The sequence below is a fragment of the Photinus pyralis genome, unplaced genomic scaffold, assembly GCF_008802855.1.
Source record: "Photinus pyralis isolate 1611_PpyrPB1 unplaced genomic scaffold, Ppyr1.3 Ppyr1.4_LG8, whole genome shotgun sequence".
Taxonomy (NCBI): domain Eukaryota; kingdom Metazoa; phylum Arthropoda; class Insecta; order Coleoptera; family Lampyridae; genus Photinus; species Photinus pyralis.
Genome location: NW_022170819.1, coordinates 4,743,603 through 4,764,100, shown reverse-complemented (window position 1 = coordinate 4,764,100; position 20,498 = coordinate 4,743,603). Strand labels below are relative to the sequence as shown.

Genomic DNA, 20,498 nt, shown 5'->3' with positions numbered 1-20,498 from the left:
GATTTCATCATCCTCGGTTAGTATATTTCCGTCTTTGTCCATTATTGATGATATTTGTTTTTGCTTTCCAGTTCACATGTTTTTTAGTACTTTATAGAAAAGTTTTTGGTTTTCTTTAGAGTTTGTCTCCATTTTTTCGCCAAATTTTATCCAACTTTGTTCTTTTGCTTGTTTCACCATGTTTTTGACTTTCGCTCTTTGGTTTTTGTATTCTTCATATTTTGCTTCGGTCCTGTTTTGTAGGTATTTTTTCCATCGGTTTTTCTTTATTTTTTCTTCGTCTTTAATTTCTTTGTTCCACCACTCTGTTTTTTTGTCGTTTCTTGTACCCTTATGCTCCCCACATATTTCCCTTGCTGTCTCAAGTATCCTATTTTTAAATATCTTCCAACTTTCTTCTATTCCTATATTTTCTACCTCTATCTCATTGTATGCTTTTTTGACTAACATGTTTTTGAACAAGGTTGCTGTTTCTGTGTCCCTTAGTTTGTAGCTTTTGATGTTAGGGCTTGCTGGATCATATTGAGGAGCTGTGGGTAAGAATAAGTCTGAATAAAGTAGAATTTGTTGTAGGGGCTATATATAGACCCGTGAAAGGCAGCGGATCTGACTTCCTAACGGCGCTAGAAACAACATTGGCTGATATGTCCACTGAATCTGATATTTTATTTTGCCTTGGAGACTTTAATATTAATTACCTTGATTATTCTAATTACCTAAGCATGAACTTATACTCTATACTGAATTCGTTAAATCTTAAACAGGTAATAACCGAGCCAACCCGCGTCACTGCTACCAGTGCAACACTCATTGATCTTGTTATTACTGATAATCTCTGTGATATTCTTAGTACTGATGTTTTGGATATGCACCCACTCACAGATCATTGTCTAGTCTCATGCAAAGTTGGTCTTTCGCACAGTGCTAAACCGGTTTCGCAGAAACGGTATCGTGACTTTAAGCACTTTGATGTAAGTGCATTTGAACGTGATTTGAGGGCTGTGGAGTGGAACGTTATCTATGTCGTAGTCTTTTAATGAAATCAGTCATTTCACGAAACGCCTAGCCATTTATATGAAACTGTGCACAGTGTACTTTCCAGGACCAAGCGATTGGATTCCCTTCCCATTCGAGATCGATAAATGGTATCCCTTATCGATCTAGAAGCGGAAGGAAAAATACCCCACACGTGCAAATTTTCAGCGTTTCACTAAATGACTAGGCTTCGGACTACTATAGGCGTTTCGTGAAATGACTGATTTCACTAAAAGACTACGACATCTATAACATACCTAGCATTGACGACAAAGTAAAATTTCTTAACGGCAACATTACAGCAATATTAGATAAACATGCTCCATTCAAAACATCAAGATTTACTAAACCCTACACACCCTGGTTAACGGATAACGTCCGTCTCATGATTAAATTAAGGAATAAGGCACTTCAACGCTTTAAACGCAGCAAGTCTCCAGCCCACTGGGATTATTATAAAGCTTTACGAAATATGACTACTGCTGCTATTAAAGCTGAGAAGAAAGCATATCTAGAATTTACGTTTAGATCGAACAATGCTAAAACCGCATGGCAGACGTTAAGGAAAATGAGCATCTACGGCGTCTCTAGCGATAAAACTATCCCATCTAATTTGCAAGATGTCAACGAAATTAACAAGTACTTTGTTGAACACGTTAACAGTGTGTGTGATAATCCTGACATTATAAATTATTATAATAATAGCTGCTACGAATGAGACCCAGCTAGGTTCTCATTTTCTTTAATAGATGCGACACTAATTGAAAAGATCTTAAATAAAATGACATCCAAAGCTAGTGGTTGTGACGGTATAAATATTGATATTTTGAAATTATGTTCCCCGCACTTATTGCCTCACATAGTGCACATAGTCAATTATTGCATTGAGTTTTCAATATTTCCTACTGTGTGGAAAGAAGGATGGGTTATACCTATTCCAAAAAAAGCACATGCTGAAAGTTATAACGATCTTCGACCCATCACCATATTACCCACCTTATCTAAAGTGCTAGAGAAAGTATTGGAAAGTCAATTACGACAATTTTTAAATTCACGTAGCATACTACCCGTACTTCAATCAGGTTTTCGTAAGGGATATAGTTGTGCTACTGCAGTGTACAACGTACTCGATGATATCATTACGGAAACTGATTGTGGAAACATATCAGTATTGGTACTCCTTGACTACTCAAAAGTGTTTGACTTGCTTAGTCATGAAGTGCTTAAGGCTATACTGAGGTTTGTGGGACTGGGCGATGGGGCTGTGGCCCTTATACAAAACTATCTCGTTGGTAGATGCCAGAAAGTGATTTTAAATCACGTGCATTCTGATCTTGTGCCTGTTACAAGGGGTGTTCCTCAGGGATCTATCCTTGGACCCTTGTTATACACTCTCTACACCTTTAACTTGTTGTCTGGTTTAAACCATTGTAAGTACCATCTCTATGCTGATGATGTACAGCTATATCATTCGTTTCCTTTTAGTGAATTGAATTCCTCTGTGGCAAAGATCAACGAAGATCTTGCAAGGGTAGCCAAGGCATCGGATAATCACTCTTTGAAAATAAATGCAACTAAATCTTGCTTCATCGTGTTTTGTAGCGATAAACTTAAAAAGCACATTCAAGGCAAAATAATCTTGCAAATTGGTAACCAACCTGTCCCAATAGCCGATTGTGTAAAAAATTTGGGCATTTCTATTGATTGTAAATTAAGGTTTACTAAGCACATTGACAACCTTATTGCTTCGGCTTATTATCAGTTAAGATGCTTGCATTCTAGTCGTCACATTCTTGGCATCAAGCAGAAGGCTGTTCTTTGTGATGCACTGGTTCTATCACGGTTCAATTATTGTGACGTGGTATATGGACCGTGCTTATTACTCAAAGACTGTGATAGAATCCAGCGTGTCCAGAATTCATGCTTGCGCTTCATATTTGGAATTAGGAAGTTCGAACGGATTTCACATACCTTAATTACCAATGCTAGGCTGGCTCAATATGATGGAAAGAAGGCTAGTTCACTCTTCTTTATTTTTTCATAAAATATTAAACAGTAAAATTCCCCCGTATCTCTACCGCAAAATTACCTTTCGTACAGACGTGCACCACTTAAATTTGAGGCACAGGGGAGTTCTATCTGTTCCTATGTTTAAATTATCATTATTCAAACGATCTTTCTTATTCAACATCTGTAAATTTTGCAACAACCCCAAAAATACAAAATTACTGTATCTGCCTGCTCTAGTGTTCAAAAGAAACATCAAACATCGAATCATTAGAGAGCGAATGTTAATGCGAACGTAATTGAAACCACTACGATGTTTCCGTTGCATCTCCAAACGATAAGCTGCCTGTCAATAATTGTTTACTTTACAAATAACTTTAACTAATGCAGAATAACTTTATTTACTTATTTGTATTTACACAAGGGGGTTTCAAGGGGAAGAACAGGTGACCATATCAACGGGTTTACCTGACCTTGTGCCCATTGGTTATGGTGTAGGAACCATTATTTAACCAATAAAAACCATTATTATTATTATTATTATTATTATTTTCTTTTGTCCTTACTTTCGTGTCGTTGCCGTTTTCTCTCTTTAATGCAGCTACTACCAGAAAGTGGTCGGTGTATAGTTCTGCTCCTCGCATGACCCGCACATCATTCATTGTTCTTATATTTTGCCTCTCTACCAAAATATAGTCAATGATTGATTTTTCGTTTTTTGGACCCACTCTCGTGTATGTGTGTATGTTTCTGTGTTGGAAGAAGGTGTTTGTTATTACCAGGTTATTTAGTTGGCAGTAGTTAATTATTCCGTTATTGTTTTTTGTGCATTCTCCGTATTTCCCCAGTATTCCTCTGTGTGTATCCTTGTTACCCCACAGTTCCAAGATTGGGCTACTATTTCAAAAGTTACAGCCCTTTGAATTTTTTTTCGAAATTGGTTGCTAGTCTATAACTTTTGATTGAGAAGTCTGATCGAAAAAGTACGAATTGTTTTGGATTCTACGCACCAAAATTAATAAGAAAAGGTGTTTTCCCGAGAAATTTTGGTGTAGTCGATTTTTGGTAAAAAAGGAAGGTTATACACTGCCTTTTTTTGAGCCCCGAAAAAAAAATTGTCTCAGATCGACCCGGAAAAAAATTTTCTTATAGAATGTGGCCTGTAGAATCCATAATTTCAAACAGTTCCAAGATTGGGCTACTAGTTCAAAAGTTACAACTCACAGCACACCTTGTGTTGATCTGCAATCTATGTTTTTATTAAGATACGAGCGACTTCCGGAATAGGATCGTGCCAATGTTGAACGAAAAGTCTTTTTGTTTAACATTGACATGGTACTATCCCGGAAGTCGCTCACATCTTAAGAAAAACATAGATTGTAGACCGGGATCAAGTGTTCTGTGACCGGCAATCTTTCCTGGCGAGAGGTTTAGATATTCTTAATGGGCATTGTGTTTCCCACAAAATTTAAGCTATCTTCCGATGGAATATCGCTCATTTCCGCATCAATTTAGTGAATTTACCATTTTTTTCGCATTATGGGCTAGGACCTACCTACTTTGTTATATTTCCTTCTCAATTCATACCCACATTCTCGATCAGAAAGTCCGAGGTTCCTGATCCAATTTTGGGAGGGAGGAGGAGGGCTTTTTGGAAAATCCTAGATTCGCTTCAAATGTATTGAGCACTATATTACTGGCCTTTTCTAATAATATTGTAATTATTCTTGGTTAAATCCGCCTTTAAAGTAAATACTGGTGACTATCAAATTAAACGAGAAATACAATTAAAACTCCAACCCAGTAAATTGTTCGTAAACATTTACGTGTGTCCTTTCGTATTATTTGTGATTCCCTTGTCTTGATTAGTATGGCCTTTTCGGTTCCAATGATTAGTTTCGCTGTCTCCGCCGAAGCTCGCATTATTTGTCTAGACGGAATCAAGAAAATCCAATCACACGCACTCAAAACGAGATCTTTACTCTTTCCGATATGTCATTATTTGGTTTATTGTCCACTAATTTTGATTGCCACTTCGAGAAAGGGAAAACAACAGTTTCTTCCGCCCCATATACCGATACATAATATTCGTTTGGTAATTGTCCCTAAACGTTTTATCTCGCTACGTATAAATACAATTCCTTTTATTTTTATCGCTACTTTATTTACTCTTTATGCGTCTTTCGGAATTGGTTCAAGTTTATGCGAAGATACAAGGAAGCTGTACGTGTATCGCCAAGCTTGCAGACTTTCGGTTTAGCTGCTCTCTCCCCCTACTTTTCGTTTTAAATTTATGTCCCCTAAATCGTACCGTCTCTCAGCAGAATTCACTCGAAACACAATTCCGTTTGTAGAAAAAAACATACATTCGGAGGAGAGACGAAAACTCCAAACTAAATTGGATATTTATGAGCATCTGGCCGCCGCCGTTAAATATTTGAGTGGCGTTACGCGATTAATTTCTCATGAAAACAGTCGTTTATTGCTAAATGAATATCGGAAACTCATCCATTTTGAATAACAAGAATATGCGAGAGAATGTAACATTAATTTTTGAGAACGGTACGTAGGGCTCGAGGCAAGAAAGTTTATTTCCATTTATAAAGTTAGGGATGGAAAACCAAAGGATGTGGACTTATAGGCGTAAACAACCTCAAAAATACCAGACGGCAGCTGCCCTCCTTTCAAAATTATCTAATTTACGTTTCCTCCACGCATTTTGCTGCAAATACGATTACAGACTGTTTTTACTCTCACTCATGATTTTATTTCTGATCGTTTGAAGTGATTCTCATAGTAAGTTTCTTATCTTCTTATTTTTTTCGGCCTTTTGATCAAAGTCTCCATCTTTGCTTTCCTCCCACTTCTCCCTTTCACGTTTAGTTATTTATTGCTTCCTTTCCACGTTTCGTTCCTCTTTCTATGCAAAGCATTATGCCGGTCACTCTGTGATTGAGCGAAAGCCTGTTGAAGAAACAAGAAAGGGACAATAAATAAATAAATAAGTAAGCGACTGCAATGCAAGGGACGTGCATTTATTCCTGCGCTGTTTAATTACTATGGGGCTCTGTTTCTTAATGGGTTTCGAAAATTTTTCGAGTCGGGAATAAAAATAAAATAAAAAAAATTATTCACATTTTTGTACAGTGAACCAAAATCCTTTATGGGCATTAATACAACGCTACAACATTTTTCCTACAATCGTTTAAGAAAACCTGCACATTGCGTATACCAAAGAAACTTAGTTACTGATATTGCTGGGAAAATTAAGGGATACGCGTAAATCGGGCACCCATTTAAAACATTCTGGACTTGACGTCGTTTCCATTTGTGTGGTGTATTTCACGTAGTTTTCCTAGTCTGCTACGAATTACTTTAAAAATGATGGATCGATATGAAAACGTACGTCGACACCCTCTTAAACCACCGATTACTCAAAGAAAAACTTTTTCCGGCTTATCGCGTTCACGTTGCGTATACAATAAATAGTTGTATCGTCGATCTGCTCGCGAATTTGTCAAAGTAATAAATGCGAGAAAGGGCTCGCCGAAATCCGCATACCTCTCAACCTCCCTCAACAAAGACAAAGTCGTTTATCAAAATGGCCGAATTTTTACGATTTGATAAATTCTTACGCCGCCACCGCGAAAAAAACAAATTAGTAACCCCTTCGTTTCGAGTAGGTTTGCGTAGCGCACTCGGCGAAAAAACAATGGAGGAGCAACACACCGAGCTCATTAATTTTGAGTTGTGCGCTGTTTTCCGCTAATTATTGCCTTTGTTAGAGGAGCGCCGGGTTTTCAGTTGATTGCGCGTACTACTTTCGCTTTGTTCATAATTTTATTACCCGCCAGACATTGTGTCATTTTTTCGTGTAAATTTCATCGCGATTTATCTTATAGACAATTGGGGAAAGCTCGACGGGAGAATTGATTTAAGGCGAACGCGCTATTTCCCATTAAATTTCTCGACAGGTTTAATTTGTTTGTTTGTACGCCTTTCTGTAGCTTTAATGGCGCAAGTCGTGTGCACCGAGCGAAATAGCTCTTTATGATACCATCAAATTTAATTTTGCCTGATTTTTGTCGAGTAAATTAGTTGCTCTAAAAAGGGGACTGAGGAGATTTGTTGTAAGGGTAGTTTTCCCTTGTATAATTTTGGGTCACTCATTTTGGGACTTCCCTAGAGAGAAGGGGGAGGAGGAGGACCCGAATTTGAGGCTTAGGTACGCTTGGATCCTGACCACCCTTCTAACGTAATGCAAAATCCAGAAGCCCAACCCGAAGGCGTACCCAAGCTTGGAACATCAGAACTCAAACTTAAGATTTTATCATCAAGGTTCCGAACACAGGGCTACAAACCCAAACACGAAACAGCAGTAGCGTGGAAGGGAGGAAAAAGACATCAGCAACGTAAGGAATTATGAGGAAAAGCGCGCTAAGGAACGAAACAGCAACAAAGAACAAAGGAAGAGTGAAAAAGACGCAATGAAGTTCCGAAAAAAACATAGCTATGAAAAAGGAATGTGAGTAAACGAAGCGAAAGGGAAGGAACGCAAAGGTAAAATGCGATGAGATGTGAAAATGGACAAAGACGTAAAGGAGCGAGGTGTAACTGAAAGGAAGAGGCGTGAAGCTTCGCGTGAATAAAGTTATAAAGAAAACGTGAAATAAGGTGGATCGAAGGAGATTGAAGGGATGCGTCGGAAAGATACAAGTAAAACGAGAAGAGGAACGAGTAGGAAGTAGATTTGACAGAGAGCGTTAACAGAGAAGACATGGAGAAAAAGCAAGAACAACAGAGCGTGAAGTATGAGAGGTGCAAAAAGGACTATTTAAGAAGGGCGAAGGAGGTATTAAAGAGGTACCTATGTACAGAGTGGCCCAACGAGAAGTATACAGAGGGCTTTTAGGGTATTAAATTTAGAAATTTCGAAAAATCCTCGAACACGTAAATTTTGTATTCGAGGGGGACAACTTTTGGAATACAAATCACGAACCCAAGTCTTCACCCCTCTACGTAGGGAGCTTAACCCATAAAATTTTAAATGGAATCCTATGGCAAATGGCACGTTATTTGAAAGTCAATTTAATCGTGATTACTAATCTGCTTTTCTTTTGAAATTCTATTGATTCGTTTCGGAGATATTTGCATTTGAAATGTTTTTTTCTAAAAAAACCAAAACAAATGCGATATAAGTCACCTTGTATTAAAAAAGGTTTAAATTGTGCAAAAAATAACAAATAACTTTAAACATTTGCTTCAATAAATGCTCGAATTGCCTTCCGCCTGCTTCCATGCAATAATAAAGATTTGCTTCAAAACGCTGCCGTACATGTTGCAAGATTTCAGGGGTAATCACTCGAAATTGTTGAGTTATACCAAAGAGTACCTCTTTGGTTATACCATAGTGTATTCTATTCTTACACTATGGTTATACGTGCTCGCAACCCTTGTAATGTTCCGGGCGGAGTAGCCTAAACTTTATTCTTTAAATATCCCCACAAGAAGTAATCTAAAGGACTTAAATCAAGGGAAAAAACATTTCAAATGCGAATATCTCCGAAACGAATCAATAGAATTTAAAAAGCAAAGCAGATTAGTAATCACGATTAAATTGGCTTTCAAATAACGTGCCATTTGCCATAGGATTCCATTTAAAATTTTAGGAGTTAAGCTCCCTACGTAGAGGGGTGAAGACTTGGGTTCGTGATTTGTATTCCAAAAGTTGTCCCCCTCGAATACAAAATTTACGTGTTCGAGGATTTTTCGAAATTTCTAAATTTAATACCCCAAAAGCCCTCTGTATAGTTCTCGTTGGGCCACTCTGTATAATGTATAAAGGAAGTGTAAACAGTGCGTAGAGAAGGAAATAAAAGAGAAAGATTTAAAAAATGTTGTAACTTTTCCGAAAAGAGCTCTTTATAGATTATGCTCTCCTAGTAGCCAGAGATAGGTTCCATAATTTTTCTATCAAATACTGTAGAAGCGCTTTATATTCTCCTGGTATCTTTTTTCTATAATCGCCACTAGCATGAAATGATTCGAATATCTATAGTTCTATACGAATGAAAACCTAATATACTGGGCGGTATTCTATACCCCTAAACCCCTCGGTGCTACGTTTTCATGTAAAACTTTAAGCTTTGACGTTTATTTTTGTGATATTTTCAAAAAAGGGCATCGGATCTTCATTTCTTTACGAATATTCTATGCTCCACATGATCCTAGTAATAACTTTGATAGTATTTTCTCTAAAATTTTGATGTAAGTGCTAATGCTAAACATTTTTGAATGAGAATGTAGCACCGTATGGAATACCCCCTCGCCCCTCTTCCCAATAAACAAAAATTACTTTATCATGAAAACCTCGTATGTGCTGAGGTGGTATTCCATACCCCCCAGACTTCCCGGAGCAACGTCTTTGTGGCTAGGGGGTATACGAAAAATTAGTTTGCTACAATCATCATTACTATCATGAAATGATTCCTCGTCTACTGGGGATATTCCATGACGACATTTTTTTAACCTTCCAGCGAGGGGCAAACCACTGTGGAATTCTGGTGTCGAACCTCTTGGAATTCATGGAATTCTTATGGAATTCATGGAACTCTTTTCGAATTCATGGAAATCTTTGGGAATTAACTTGTAATTTTTATTGAATTCATTTGGAATTCTCTCTAAATCCTTTTACAAGCTATGGTTTAGGTTGTGGCTTACTTTTTATTTATATAATTACCTGCAATTCATACATTTTTGGTTTGTAGATTATTATGGAACGCCGTTGTATCTTTTAATAACTGAACACCCGGACTAAAAAAATTAACGATAATTGACGCAATGGTACTAAAATTTATAGAAATTTACTTTGTGTTAACAACAATTGCCTAGTTGAAATTAATAATTGCATATCTTCTAATAACAACTCGCAATAATTTCCTCTTTTACAATTTCAAATAACGGTTTTTGTGCGAAATTTCAAAAACCGTTATTGAAATGGCATATTTAACAATTTCAAATCGGCAGTCTTATTCATATATCACGATTTAGAAATAACGTGTTGAAAATTTTAATGTTCAAAAATTATCGATTTGATATTATTAAATAATCTTTAATATCACCTTCACGCTTTGTAATAATTTTCAATTTCAAGTTGAAATAAAAAATTCAATTCTCTATTTCAAACTCGTAACTTTGGAACGCACAATTTAATTTTTAATATCAACTCTGTGATATTGGTAATTCGATTTACTTATATGTCATGACATATAAAAAATTGTGGCGCCATCTATCGAGTGATGTCAAAAGTGAGGAGCGAACCTCAACCCAACTAATCACGTTTGATGTAATTACCGCGAAAATCTACTTTCAAGTGCTTATTTTATTACCCATATCGTTCATAAATACATTGTGCGAATAATATTGTCAAAAAAAATGTACAATTACGCGAAATGGAGATTTTAAATTCTGTTCCGATTATTAAACTTACTGTCGCTAGAGGGCAGGTCAATTTGCTATATGTGATTTAAAAATATCGCCTTGATATTTTTAATTCATTTACCAATATGTGCGACTTGATATTTTTAATTCTATTGCACAAATTACTAATTTCTACTTGAAATTTTTAAATACTTTGCATTGTACACGATATGAAACTTAGAAATATAATTCGTGAATTGTATATTTCAATAGGATATTAAAATTTTTTTAACTATAACAACCTTTGTGTTAATTACAATTGTCAATATGGAAACTACTTCTTCCATTGTCGCAAAACTTTCAATCCCGTCTAACGTTTTATTTGAAACTGCATACCTATTAATTGATTTTAATGAAAATTTCAGGTACGTTTTAAAATGTTCAGAATGCAAAATTATAACTTCTGTTACTGAAAAATCGGTTGATGAGTTTTAAAAACATATTTTCGTTATTGAAAATTAAGAAATGAAATAGAAAATTATTCTATGGTTGAAAATAGCTTTTATTTTTAAATATCAGATAAAAATTTTTGATATCAAAAACAGTTTGTAAACATTCAGCAATGAATTCTTCATTGTGGAGGAATAAATTAATAGGGATGGATATTACTTGAAACAAGAAATTGAAAATTATCGTTATGTTGTGGATTGAACATCCAACCAAAGGAATCAATGAAATTTATTAATATTTCAACTCTAAATAATAATAGTTTTGAAATAAAAAATTGTTTTAAAATACAAAGTCGATATCATGAAATACGTTTGAATTAACAAACTTAACACCATAATTGAAGAATTACAATTATAAATTTCAAATAGCGAACTTCGCAAAGTATTTAAAAATTCCAAGTAGAAATTAGTAATTTGTGCAATAGAATTAAAAATATCAAGTCGCACATATTGGTAAATGAATTAAAAATATCAAGGCGATATTTTTAAATCACATATAGCAAATTGACCTGCCCTCTAGCGACAGTAAGTTTAATAATCGGAACAGAATTTAAAATCTCCATTTCGCGTAATTGTACATTTTTTTTACAATATTATTCGCACAATGTACTTGTGAACGATATGGGTAATAAAATAAGCACTTGAAAGTAGATTTCCGCGGTAATTAAATCAAACGTGATTAGTTGGGTTGAGGTTCGCTCCTCACTTTTGACATCACTCGATAGATGGCGCCACTATTTTTTATATGTTATTTAATAATATCAAATCGATAATTTTTGAACATTAAAATTTTCAACACGTTATTCCTAAATCGTGATATAATGAATAAGACTGCCGATTTGAAATTGTTAAATATGCCATTTCAATAACGGTTTTTGAAATTTCGCACAAAAACCGTTATTTGAAATTGTAAAAGAGGAAATTATTGCGAGTTGTTATTGGAAGATATGCAATTATTAATTTCAACTAGGCAATTGTTGTTAACACAAAGTAAATTTCTATAAATTTTAGTACCATTGCTTCAATTATAGTTAATTTTTTTAGTCCGGGTGTTCAGTTATTAAAAGATACAACGGCGTTCCATAGATTATAGTCTTAGATTCTGAAGGGTAACTGTTCATTTATTTTTACTTATGATAACGAAATACTCAGCTCTCGCATCACGTTCAAACAGTAGGACTCAAAATTAACTAAAATATTGCGCCAGTGACCTTCACAGTCATAAAAGTAAACCTTTCTCCTCGCTTTCCCTCAACGTTTCCATAAATGCTCTATATTAACAACATTATTATCAACTTAACATTTCTCTTAGAATAAAACAAAACGTCAATGATATTATTTAATTATCGGTTATTAAGGATCACTATACAAAACAAGTAAAAAGGTTTTTGCCGTAAGGCGAGTAACTTCAGGGCATTTTTCATGTGCCCTATGTTTTTCTTGTACTAGAGGCATATGTGGTTAAAATTTCAAAGAATAATATTTTCATAAATAACGAAATTGGCACTGACTGCGCATGCGCACATCTAATGTTTGCAATATCAGATGTGTTTGTCTTTAACGACAGAAGCATTTGTGACTAAAATTTCAAACAGATATCCTCGAAAATAGCTCGATAAATAAGACATTTGATATTACGCAGCCTGCAAATGAGCAGTTTAATCGTCAAGATTTTCCTTGGCTCAGGTGCCAGAGCTATACGCTACCGAATGCAAAAAGAACGAACTAAATATCTTGAAAACTGTAGTCAACTGTAAGTCATTGGAATTCTTTTGCAGTTTTGGCAGTTTTTTGGAAGTTTCATGGAATTTTTTTGGAATTCTGGAATTATTTTACACTTTTGGAATTCTGGTGTACACATTTATGTTCAGTGGTTTACCCCTCGCCTTCCAGTTCTTTCTATCCTATAGATTCTTCCGTTTTTTTAAGTTGTACGACTTCTTTCTGTTAAGGGCAGATTCTTCGGAAAGCTGGTACCTATTATCTGTTGGTCAGGGCTTCGCATTTTGAACATTCCTTCCAGATTTTTAGTGTGACATCTGTCATTCTTATTAAAATGGGACGCGAAACACGAAATAAAATGAAGTTCAGAACCGAAAACAATATTCTTTCCATGGAAATGACGGGAGGACCTAAACTTGCTGGACGTCTGAATTAAATATCTACAGAACTTTTATATTATACTCGCCAGGACAGAATGCCGATCACAGAACACCTGATTCTACAGTGACTTATTAAGGGCCATAATGCTTCACGTGGACTATGATTTTCCAATTTATGATTGAGCTTGGTTGCCAGGTTAATTTCCACCAATCCGGTGTATTGGGCCAAAACATGGCGGATCTCCCAACTACCAATAGAAAATAACATCACCGTATGACCACACTGTCGCTATAGTCACTGTACCGATTCCAGTCTACAATCGTATGTTTTTTATAATGAACCATACCATTGTAGATCGGCATCAGTTGTCCAGTGACCGGCATTCTCTCCTGGCGAGCATAATAATGATTTCTGTTACTTCTACCATAATATAAAGTTTTGTTTACACGATAATCTCGTGAAAGTTAATTCACTCGGTGGTTAAAATATCCCTTGATCGTCTTGTATAATAAATAACTATATGATTCTTCAAATTCTTTAGACCCATAGGTTTCTTATTCATACGGATGGTTCCACTACCCCGAACCTTACTTTTGAGTTAATATTCTTCATATTATAGAGATCCTCGTATTCTTCAGTTTTAACTTCATCTGCCACTTAAAGTTCTGTGAATTACATATATCCAGAAGATTCCTAAAATCCTTCGAATTTGTCTAACTCTTTGAATACTTCGGATGCTTCAGATTCAAAGTATTACAGATGCAGGACGCTTTTTCGTCTAGATCAAAAGTAAGTAAATCACGATGAATATAAACGGTAGCCACCTAGTCTACATTAACAAACCTTCGGATTACCTAGAAAACTAATTAGGGAGAGCTTTAGAAAGTCCGACCTCCGTATAACAAATTCGCCCTGAACAAATGTCACGAAAACTCATCGCGCAGAATTGAGATTTCAAATCCGACCTTAATTATAAAGAAAATTACGTTTAATTTGTAGCTGACGTGGTGCGTTTCTAATCAAAGGATCTGTGTATTTTAGTACGCGAGGTATGAGGATTTAACGGTAGCTCGCTTGTAATTACTACTGCTGGAATATGGCTTGTTACGTTACCGCCGAAGAAGTGCGGTTTGACTTTGCAAACACATAAAGATATTGCTGACCTAAATCCTCGAAAAGTTCCAAATTACGTAAAAATTATGAATCGGTAAGGCGCTTTGATATGGGCACCAGATTCTGAGCTGGCGTCAGGAAAACTTATTTAGATATCTAACATGTGGATTTTATGGTAATCTTAGCTTTACATAAGCGGTCGCAACATATATTTCGTTATCGCCGTCCATTTATTATTTTAAGGTGAAACCGGAGGGCCATCAAGTTGAAATCGCTGAAATAATTTGGTCTCTAGGCTATCGTTACGGTTCGTATCTGGGTATATAAATTCCTCCTATTTTATTTTTGGTTAGTATTTCTATCTGTAATGACGCGGGTCGCTAAGGAAGAGAACTTTATTATTCGCACGGCGAAAGCCCGACATGTTTATTTAACGAATCGGGCTCGATTTCGGAATTGATGGCAGTCGTAGTTAATGAGTAGCAAAATCAATATGCCGTTCCAATTTAATATTCTTCTCTTTCGTTTTTTATCTCATCAGTTCCGACTAATAAGTCCAATGCGAACAATCGATCATCGCCGACCCATACGGAATAATTTTATCGAGAGTACCAACCGTGGAAACGTTTGACGGAATTTTTTTTTAGCAGAAATGACATTTGTAATAGAATTCGTCCTCTCCGAAAGGATTAACTTCTTAGGATTAGAGATGGTCGCGATGTTCTCGTTATTACAAACTAACTTTAAATGGAAAACTCTAAAATTCTAACGGGTTCATAAGTTGCAAATTACATGCAATGCAAACGGCTTCAATTTTCTTAGAGATTGATATCTTTAAGAGCAAACAAATCAAAATTTTCCTTGATGATTCTTAACTTCTTGAAATATCATTTACGATGATTTTTCTTAAAGATAAGCAACGTTTAACGTTAAGACACTTGCGAGCAACAATGTATTTAAAAGACCGTAAGAGGTTTAAAGACCTTCATTGGTTTTGAAGAAGGTTTTAGAGCATTTACTTTAATTGCGTGAGAACGAGTTTTCAAGTGAAATCAAAAGTAACTTATATTGGTCTTTAGAAACGTTTTCACGAGCCCTTTTAAAAGATTCTTTAAGACGTTTGGATGCTCTTCGTCATTAAAGCCATCCCTGACTGGCCCCTAAACGCATTTAGAGTTATTAACCTTTAAGAAGTGTCCAAACGTTTTCAAGGGTTTAAAGGATTTAAGAGTCTCTTATCGCCATTTTAAGAGACTTAGGAATCATAGATTGTTTCCAAAGCCTTCCAAAACCCTCAAAGAACCTTCCAGAATCTATTAGTTCTTGAAATTTGTTTTTCTGTCAGAGAGTCTTTCGGAAATTTTAAGATTTAAATGATATTTAAGAATCATTAAATATTTGGGAACTATTAAGCGCCAGTCGTTCAAAGGTCTTTCATTTTCAGGATCCTTAGGTGCCACTAAAATGTTTATAAGGATATGCCAACGATGGCACGTTGGTGAGTTTCCTATTTCCTTTTGGCATTATCCCCTGTAGAGCGGGGAAAGAATAATCCTACTGCAGAGACACTGCATGTCGTAAAAGGCGACTAATCAACGGTGGATCGACCAACAATAGTTTCTTAGGAAGTCGATTTTTGGGTTCATAGACTGAAGGCTGTACCGGAAGCTTTTAATTTGGAATTATTTATTTCGAAGTTGAATTTTTGGAGATTTTTAGGGGTGGGCATGGTGATAGCAGAGATTATATATAGGGTGGGTTAATAAATTCAAAAATTTAGTAAATTTAGGTTTGTGTGGAAGTCGTAGTAATTTTTTCTTCGTAATAATATTCTCTACCTCATAATAGGTTTGGCGATTATAGTAGATAATTCTGTTAATTAATTCACAAAATAGGTAGGGATTAAATTAGAGAGAGATTTTTTCGGGCATTCGGTTTTGGGCTACCGGAAAAATATAGTTCTCTTTTTGGGGGATTCTGGTTTTGACTAAACAAAAAGTAACCACGTCTCGACTTTAAACCCTAAACCCGAAGAATCGAACGGTAAAATTGAGACTTCCAGCTTGGAATTTCAAGCGTGGCGCTTCAAGTTTGAAACAAAGGCTTGTAATTTAGGCACTGCACGTTTCAAAATTGTGTTCAGGATTCCATCTTGAGTTTGAACCTGATTTTCTGAAAATTTGATAGCCTCTTTCGAATCGTGTTCGTCTCAAATTTTAAAGTAGTTTCTTCTACCTCATTTAATGTCACAATTTTCCTAGGATTTGCTTTAATTAGACCGAGATAAAAACTGTTTGTAATACATAAATCCATTAATCAACATCCATTAGTCCTTTTATCAACTTCCTTCGAAATAAAAATAACTAAAATGCAATGACATAAAAATTACACGTTTCGCTAACTCATATTTCATAATGGGCTACATTAATTTTTTACCAATCAATAGACAAACATGGACATGTAACGAGAGCCGACATGCACTCGTTAGAGAAAAATGGACTTATTGATTAGGTACTGAAATAAACATTTTAGTTTTTGTGAGTTATCGTTAAAAATTGTTTCTTAATGTCCATTGCTGGAAAATGATATTTGTTCGTTTGTGCTGGACCCTTGCGAATAATTGATGATGATTCATTTGAAAGAAAAATTGTGCTTTTTAATTATTGATGTCCCACATGAGGACGAGGGAATTTAAAATGACCATTCGCATTTGCCTAAAACGCTTTGAGCTCTCGATTCTAATTATTCCTTAAGCTCAGGGGACAACTTTATAATTTTTTTATTTTGCATTCGCCCAGGTGATGATTTCTACTTTTCGTTCAGAGCTTTGAAGAAATGCTTTTGCATTTCATACTTTTTATTTAAGAAAATGGGATTTTTCCACCGGGTCCATTCGGAAAACACCATTGTCCTAGGCGGTTATGTTTCTGAGTACAACGACTTAAAATGTGAATCCTTGATTATTTACGAACTCTAGCAGTTGAGATCTGAAACCTCGAACGGACGAGCTTGTTATCCGCTTTTACTAAAAGAAAAATCCGACTACTCTACTATTTTTTAATAGCGTAAACACAGTATTTTAACATGTTTTCCTTTGTTTGCAGATTCGACGCCAGCATCTAAGGTGATAAAAGGTACGCTAATAATTATTTTTTGGTTTACGTTCAAAACGACATTGCTCTAATTTTGACAACACCAGTTTATGTATGTATTTATCACCATTCTACGTAAATTTGTTATTGAAGGACAGCGATAATTGCATCTATTAGAAATTTAATGATGGTCAAAAAATACGCACGTAGCAAAAATAATGCAATAACGTGATGAGGACACGGTAAGCTCAGGCAGAGTGACGTGAGTAGGGGAGAATAATAGGGTTCTTGTATACTAGCCAAAACGAATGAAAAGGAGATATAGCAATAGTAACACCGAACTTGGTCTTTAGTAAACGTAAAAAGAGGAGAGAGGGAGAACAAGCCAGACTTGATTTGTTGTCACGATCGATCGATTTAGAAACATTATGGAATAATCCCCAATTTTCTCTTTCGGTCGTCTCCCCCCGTCAGGACTGTGGACCCTTAACTTGTCTAGGACTTTTTCCCCTTCAGGGTTTTTGTACCTTTTAAATTTTATGGAATTCGACCATGTACCGTTTTCGGTCGAACTTTATTTTGTAAGTTTCGTCGCTACAGGTGAACTCAAATTTGTTAAAGCATTACATTTCTAGGGCCTGATGATGGCATGTGCCGAAACATGTCGCCATTGATTATTTATATCTTTGTATAATAAATGAAATTTATGGGGAAGGTTTTGTGATCTTTTTTCCGGATTATTTGTTTTACTCTGAAGTCGGCTCATATAATCTTGGTTATGTTTTGGATTGATTGGAACAATAGAAATTTACTTTCTTGAATTTAACGCACGTTTAGACTTTTATACCCCGACGGTTGTAAAATTCTGCTTTTGCTAGTGTAACGTCTTTCGAATAATTTATTATTATTAATGTGTTAATTACAGTTTTTATATCCATGTCAGACGTTAGCATTGCTTACGCAATATTTTATGTGCTGCGCTATTCACTATCCTTTCTATTTGTTTGTTTGTGTTGTTGTCTGTTACAGATTGGCAGGAAAGGTCTTTCTTAAGCTCAACAAGGCCGTTGCGCCCTGTAGTTCATTAGGCTTCAGTGACTCAAAAAGCTATCAGAATAAAAACAGCCTAATAGTTACTTAAGCTAAAGGAATTTTCGTAACCCACAACTTCAAATTTCACGTCCGAGTTCCGCGTTATTTGTTAATACGATTCGTATCTGCTAACAATGACCAACCACAAAGAGAAGCGAAAACGCTTTAACAAGTTTCTCAAAACAGAGATTAAATGAAATTTGACTACTATTTTCATACAATTACAAAATTGCCAAAAGTTGACAAAGAGAAATTTATTCTCTTTGCATTTTCACAATTGCTTCAGCGGTCGTGTCCGTAGAGGTTACCCCCAAAAATATTTAGCTGCGGTACAATCCAAAGGCACGATGATAAACGATTACGCGTCAGGTGGATTTGAGGAATGCAAATACAAAGAAATTTACAAAGAACAAAATTTCCCTTTGTTTGTCGAGCAACAACAACACTCGTGTAACACGAACGCGCGCGGCCAGTGCTTTGGGGGGTGAAAATTTTAAGGGTTTGCTAAACATTTTCGCTAATTAGACATTCCTACGGAAGTTTTACACTGAGACTTTTATTAATTTACCCTCTAATGTTCATTCTTATGTAGATTCGGTTTTCAAAGTTAAATGCATGTAAAATCATTTTCGGACAAACTTAACGACTTTATTGTAAGTAGTTCGGGTCTGGCCCTATCATAAATTGAAACTTTGACTCTGAAGGTGACTAATTATTTCTGTTATGCTAGAAACCCTTACACCGTCGGACAGTAGACGGAGATTATGTAACAGGTAGTCGTTTGGTCCTATCGGCAAGGATTAATTTTTTATGCTAAACCCTTTATCCCCACTAAACAGTGCCTTTATTGTTCAAATGGGCGATCAATTGTCTAATTTCCAATAGAAGTTGAAAGCAACCCCTTTTTCCCTAGGCCAGTAAACGGAAGTAGTACAGTTTCTCCAATGCGATTGGTTAGTTTTTCTGTACTTAGGAACTGATTACAGCCAATTAAATTCTTCATCAGTTGACTACGATTTTATTGTAAGTAGTTGGGGGTGATTAAAAACTTTTTCAAATGTAAATATTCTGATATCGTATCTTGTGCGACTAAGGGATCATGCGGGCAAATGGTGGCGGTCGCTGGCGAATGTCTAAAACAAAATTACGGCACATTTCGGATCACTCGCAAAAGGTCAGCGATAATGAAATAAACTGAACGACTTTACAGCTTTAATTCTCGTTTTCGCCTAACGTTGGGAAACTAAAATCGGTTAATAATTAATTAACGGTGCTGAAATCCTAAAATACCAATTCTTCCCCTGCTTCCCCATCATGCCGAGGGCTATCGGATGCTACAAACATAATTTACATATCTCTACGGGAACAATTAGAAACTTCACAATTATTTTCGGCAGCTCATCGGCGGTTAAAACACGACGCTACAAATCAAAGCAATTACTTTTACCTTCTTGTTGTGGTGCAGAAGTTATAATTTCTCGTAACGAAGTTCCCGTTTGAGTTGGTCGAAGTACTGTGTTCATTAAATTAACGCTGGTAGCTTTTATCAAGGTACAGTGCGTTAATTAATTGTGATATAGTTCCAGTACGAAAACGGGTTTTTCGCTACACCGGAAATTATGAACTTTCTAAGGTTTTTCTCTAAAATCTTATATCTTAATACTCTGAACCTCACTTTTCGTGAATTCCTGAACGAATTCCCAGGTTTTCGTTCCAAAGTTTAATAAACTCTTAAGAGAGGGATTTCTTTCATTCTCCAAAACCGCTTAGGTTTTAAAATCCTAATGTTGTACAGTGCAAGACTGAAGAGTGAATTCAGCAACTTTTGAAAAGTGTTCTTAAAAACAGAAATTGTAAAGTCTAAGAGTAGAAAGTGAATTGGTGAGCTGTTGGAAGTGGAATTTTGACACAATTAATTTTCGCCAGATAAAACTCCTTACCGCAAAGGATCAAACGTAACCTTTTAACAAAACATGCAAATTGGACCAGATGTGTCTTACTTTTCTATGGATTCGATTGAATAATAAAAGAAAATACAATGGATCGCTTCCCAGTTAACTTGACTTCAACGTTTTGAAATTCCTCTAACAATTACAGTTTGCGTGGTTTTAAAAACATAACTCTAAAA

The 20,498-nt window shown here is 35.7% G+C and overlaps 2 protein-coding genes across 5 annotated transcripts in view; both read left to right on the top strand.

Annotated features, from left to right (window-relative positions):
- Positions 1–20,498, top strand: part of LOC116177803 (Ig-like and fibronectin type-III domain-containing protein 1) — a 219,350-nt gene that overhangs the window by 73,501 nt on the left and 125,351 nt on the right. For 2 of the 4 annotated variants that reach the window (XM_031496907.1, XM_031496911.1), the window contains exon 3: positions 17,291–17,320. The exons of 1 other annotated variant lie outside the window; for it this stretch is intronic. The gene's annotated coding sequence lies outside the window, so the exon portion shown is untranslated. The remainder of the gene's footprint in view (positions 1–17,290; positions 17,321–20,498) is intronic. One more of the 4 variants, XM_031496908.1, reaches the window with a different exon arrangement.
- On the top strand, positions 536–1,753 carry LOC116178327. The gene is made up of 2 exons (XM_031497792.1): positions 536–1,016; positions 1,280–1,753. Exons 1-2 carry the CDS (start codon positions 645–647, stop codon positions 1,751–1,753), a joined length of 846 nt encoding a protein of 281 aa, XP_031353652.1. The 5' UTR covers positions 536–644.

Bases quoted from the DNA above. Each gene is read 5' to 3' on its own strand.
- LOC116178327 (XM_031497792.1), top strand. From the start codon at position 645: ATGTCCACTGAATCTGATATTTTATTTTGCCTTGGAGACTTTAATATT. The intron at 1,017-1,279 runs ATCTATGTCGTA...AAAGACTACGAC, and splicing joins GGGCTGTGGAGTGGAACGTT to ATCTATAACATACCTAGCAT.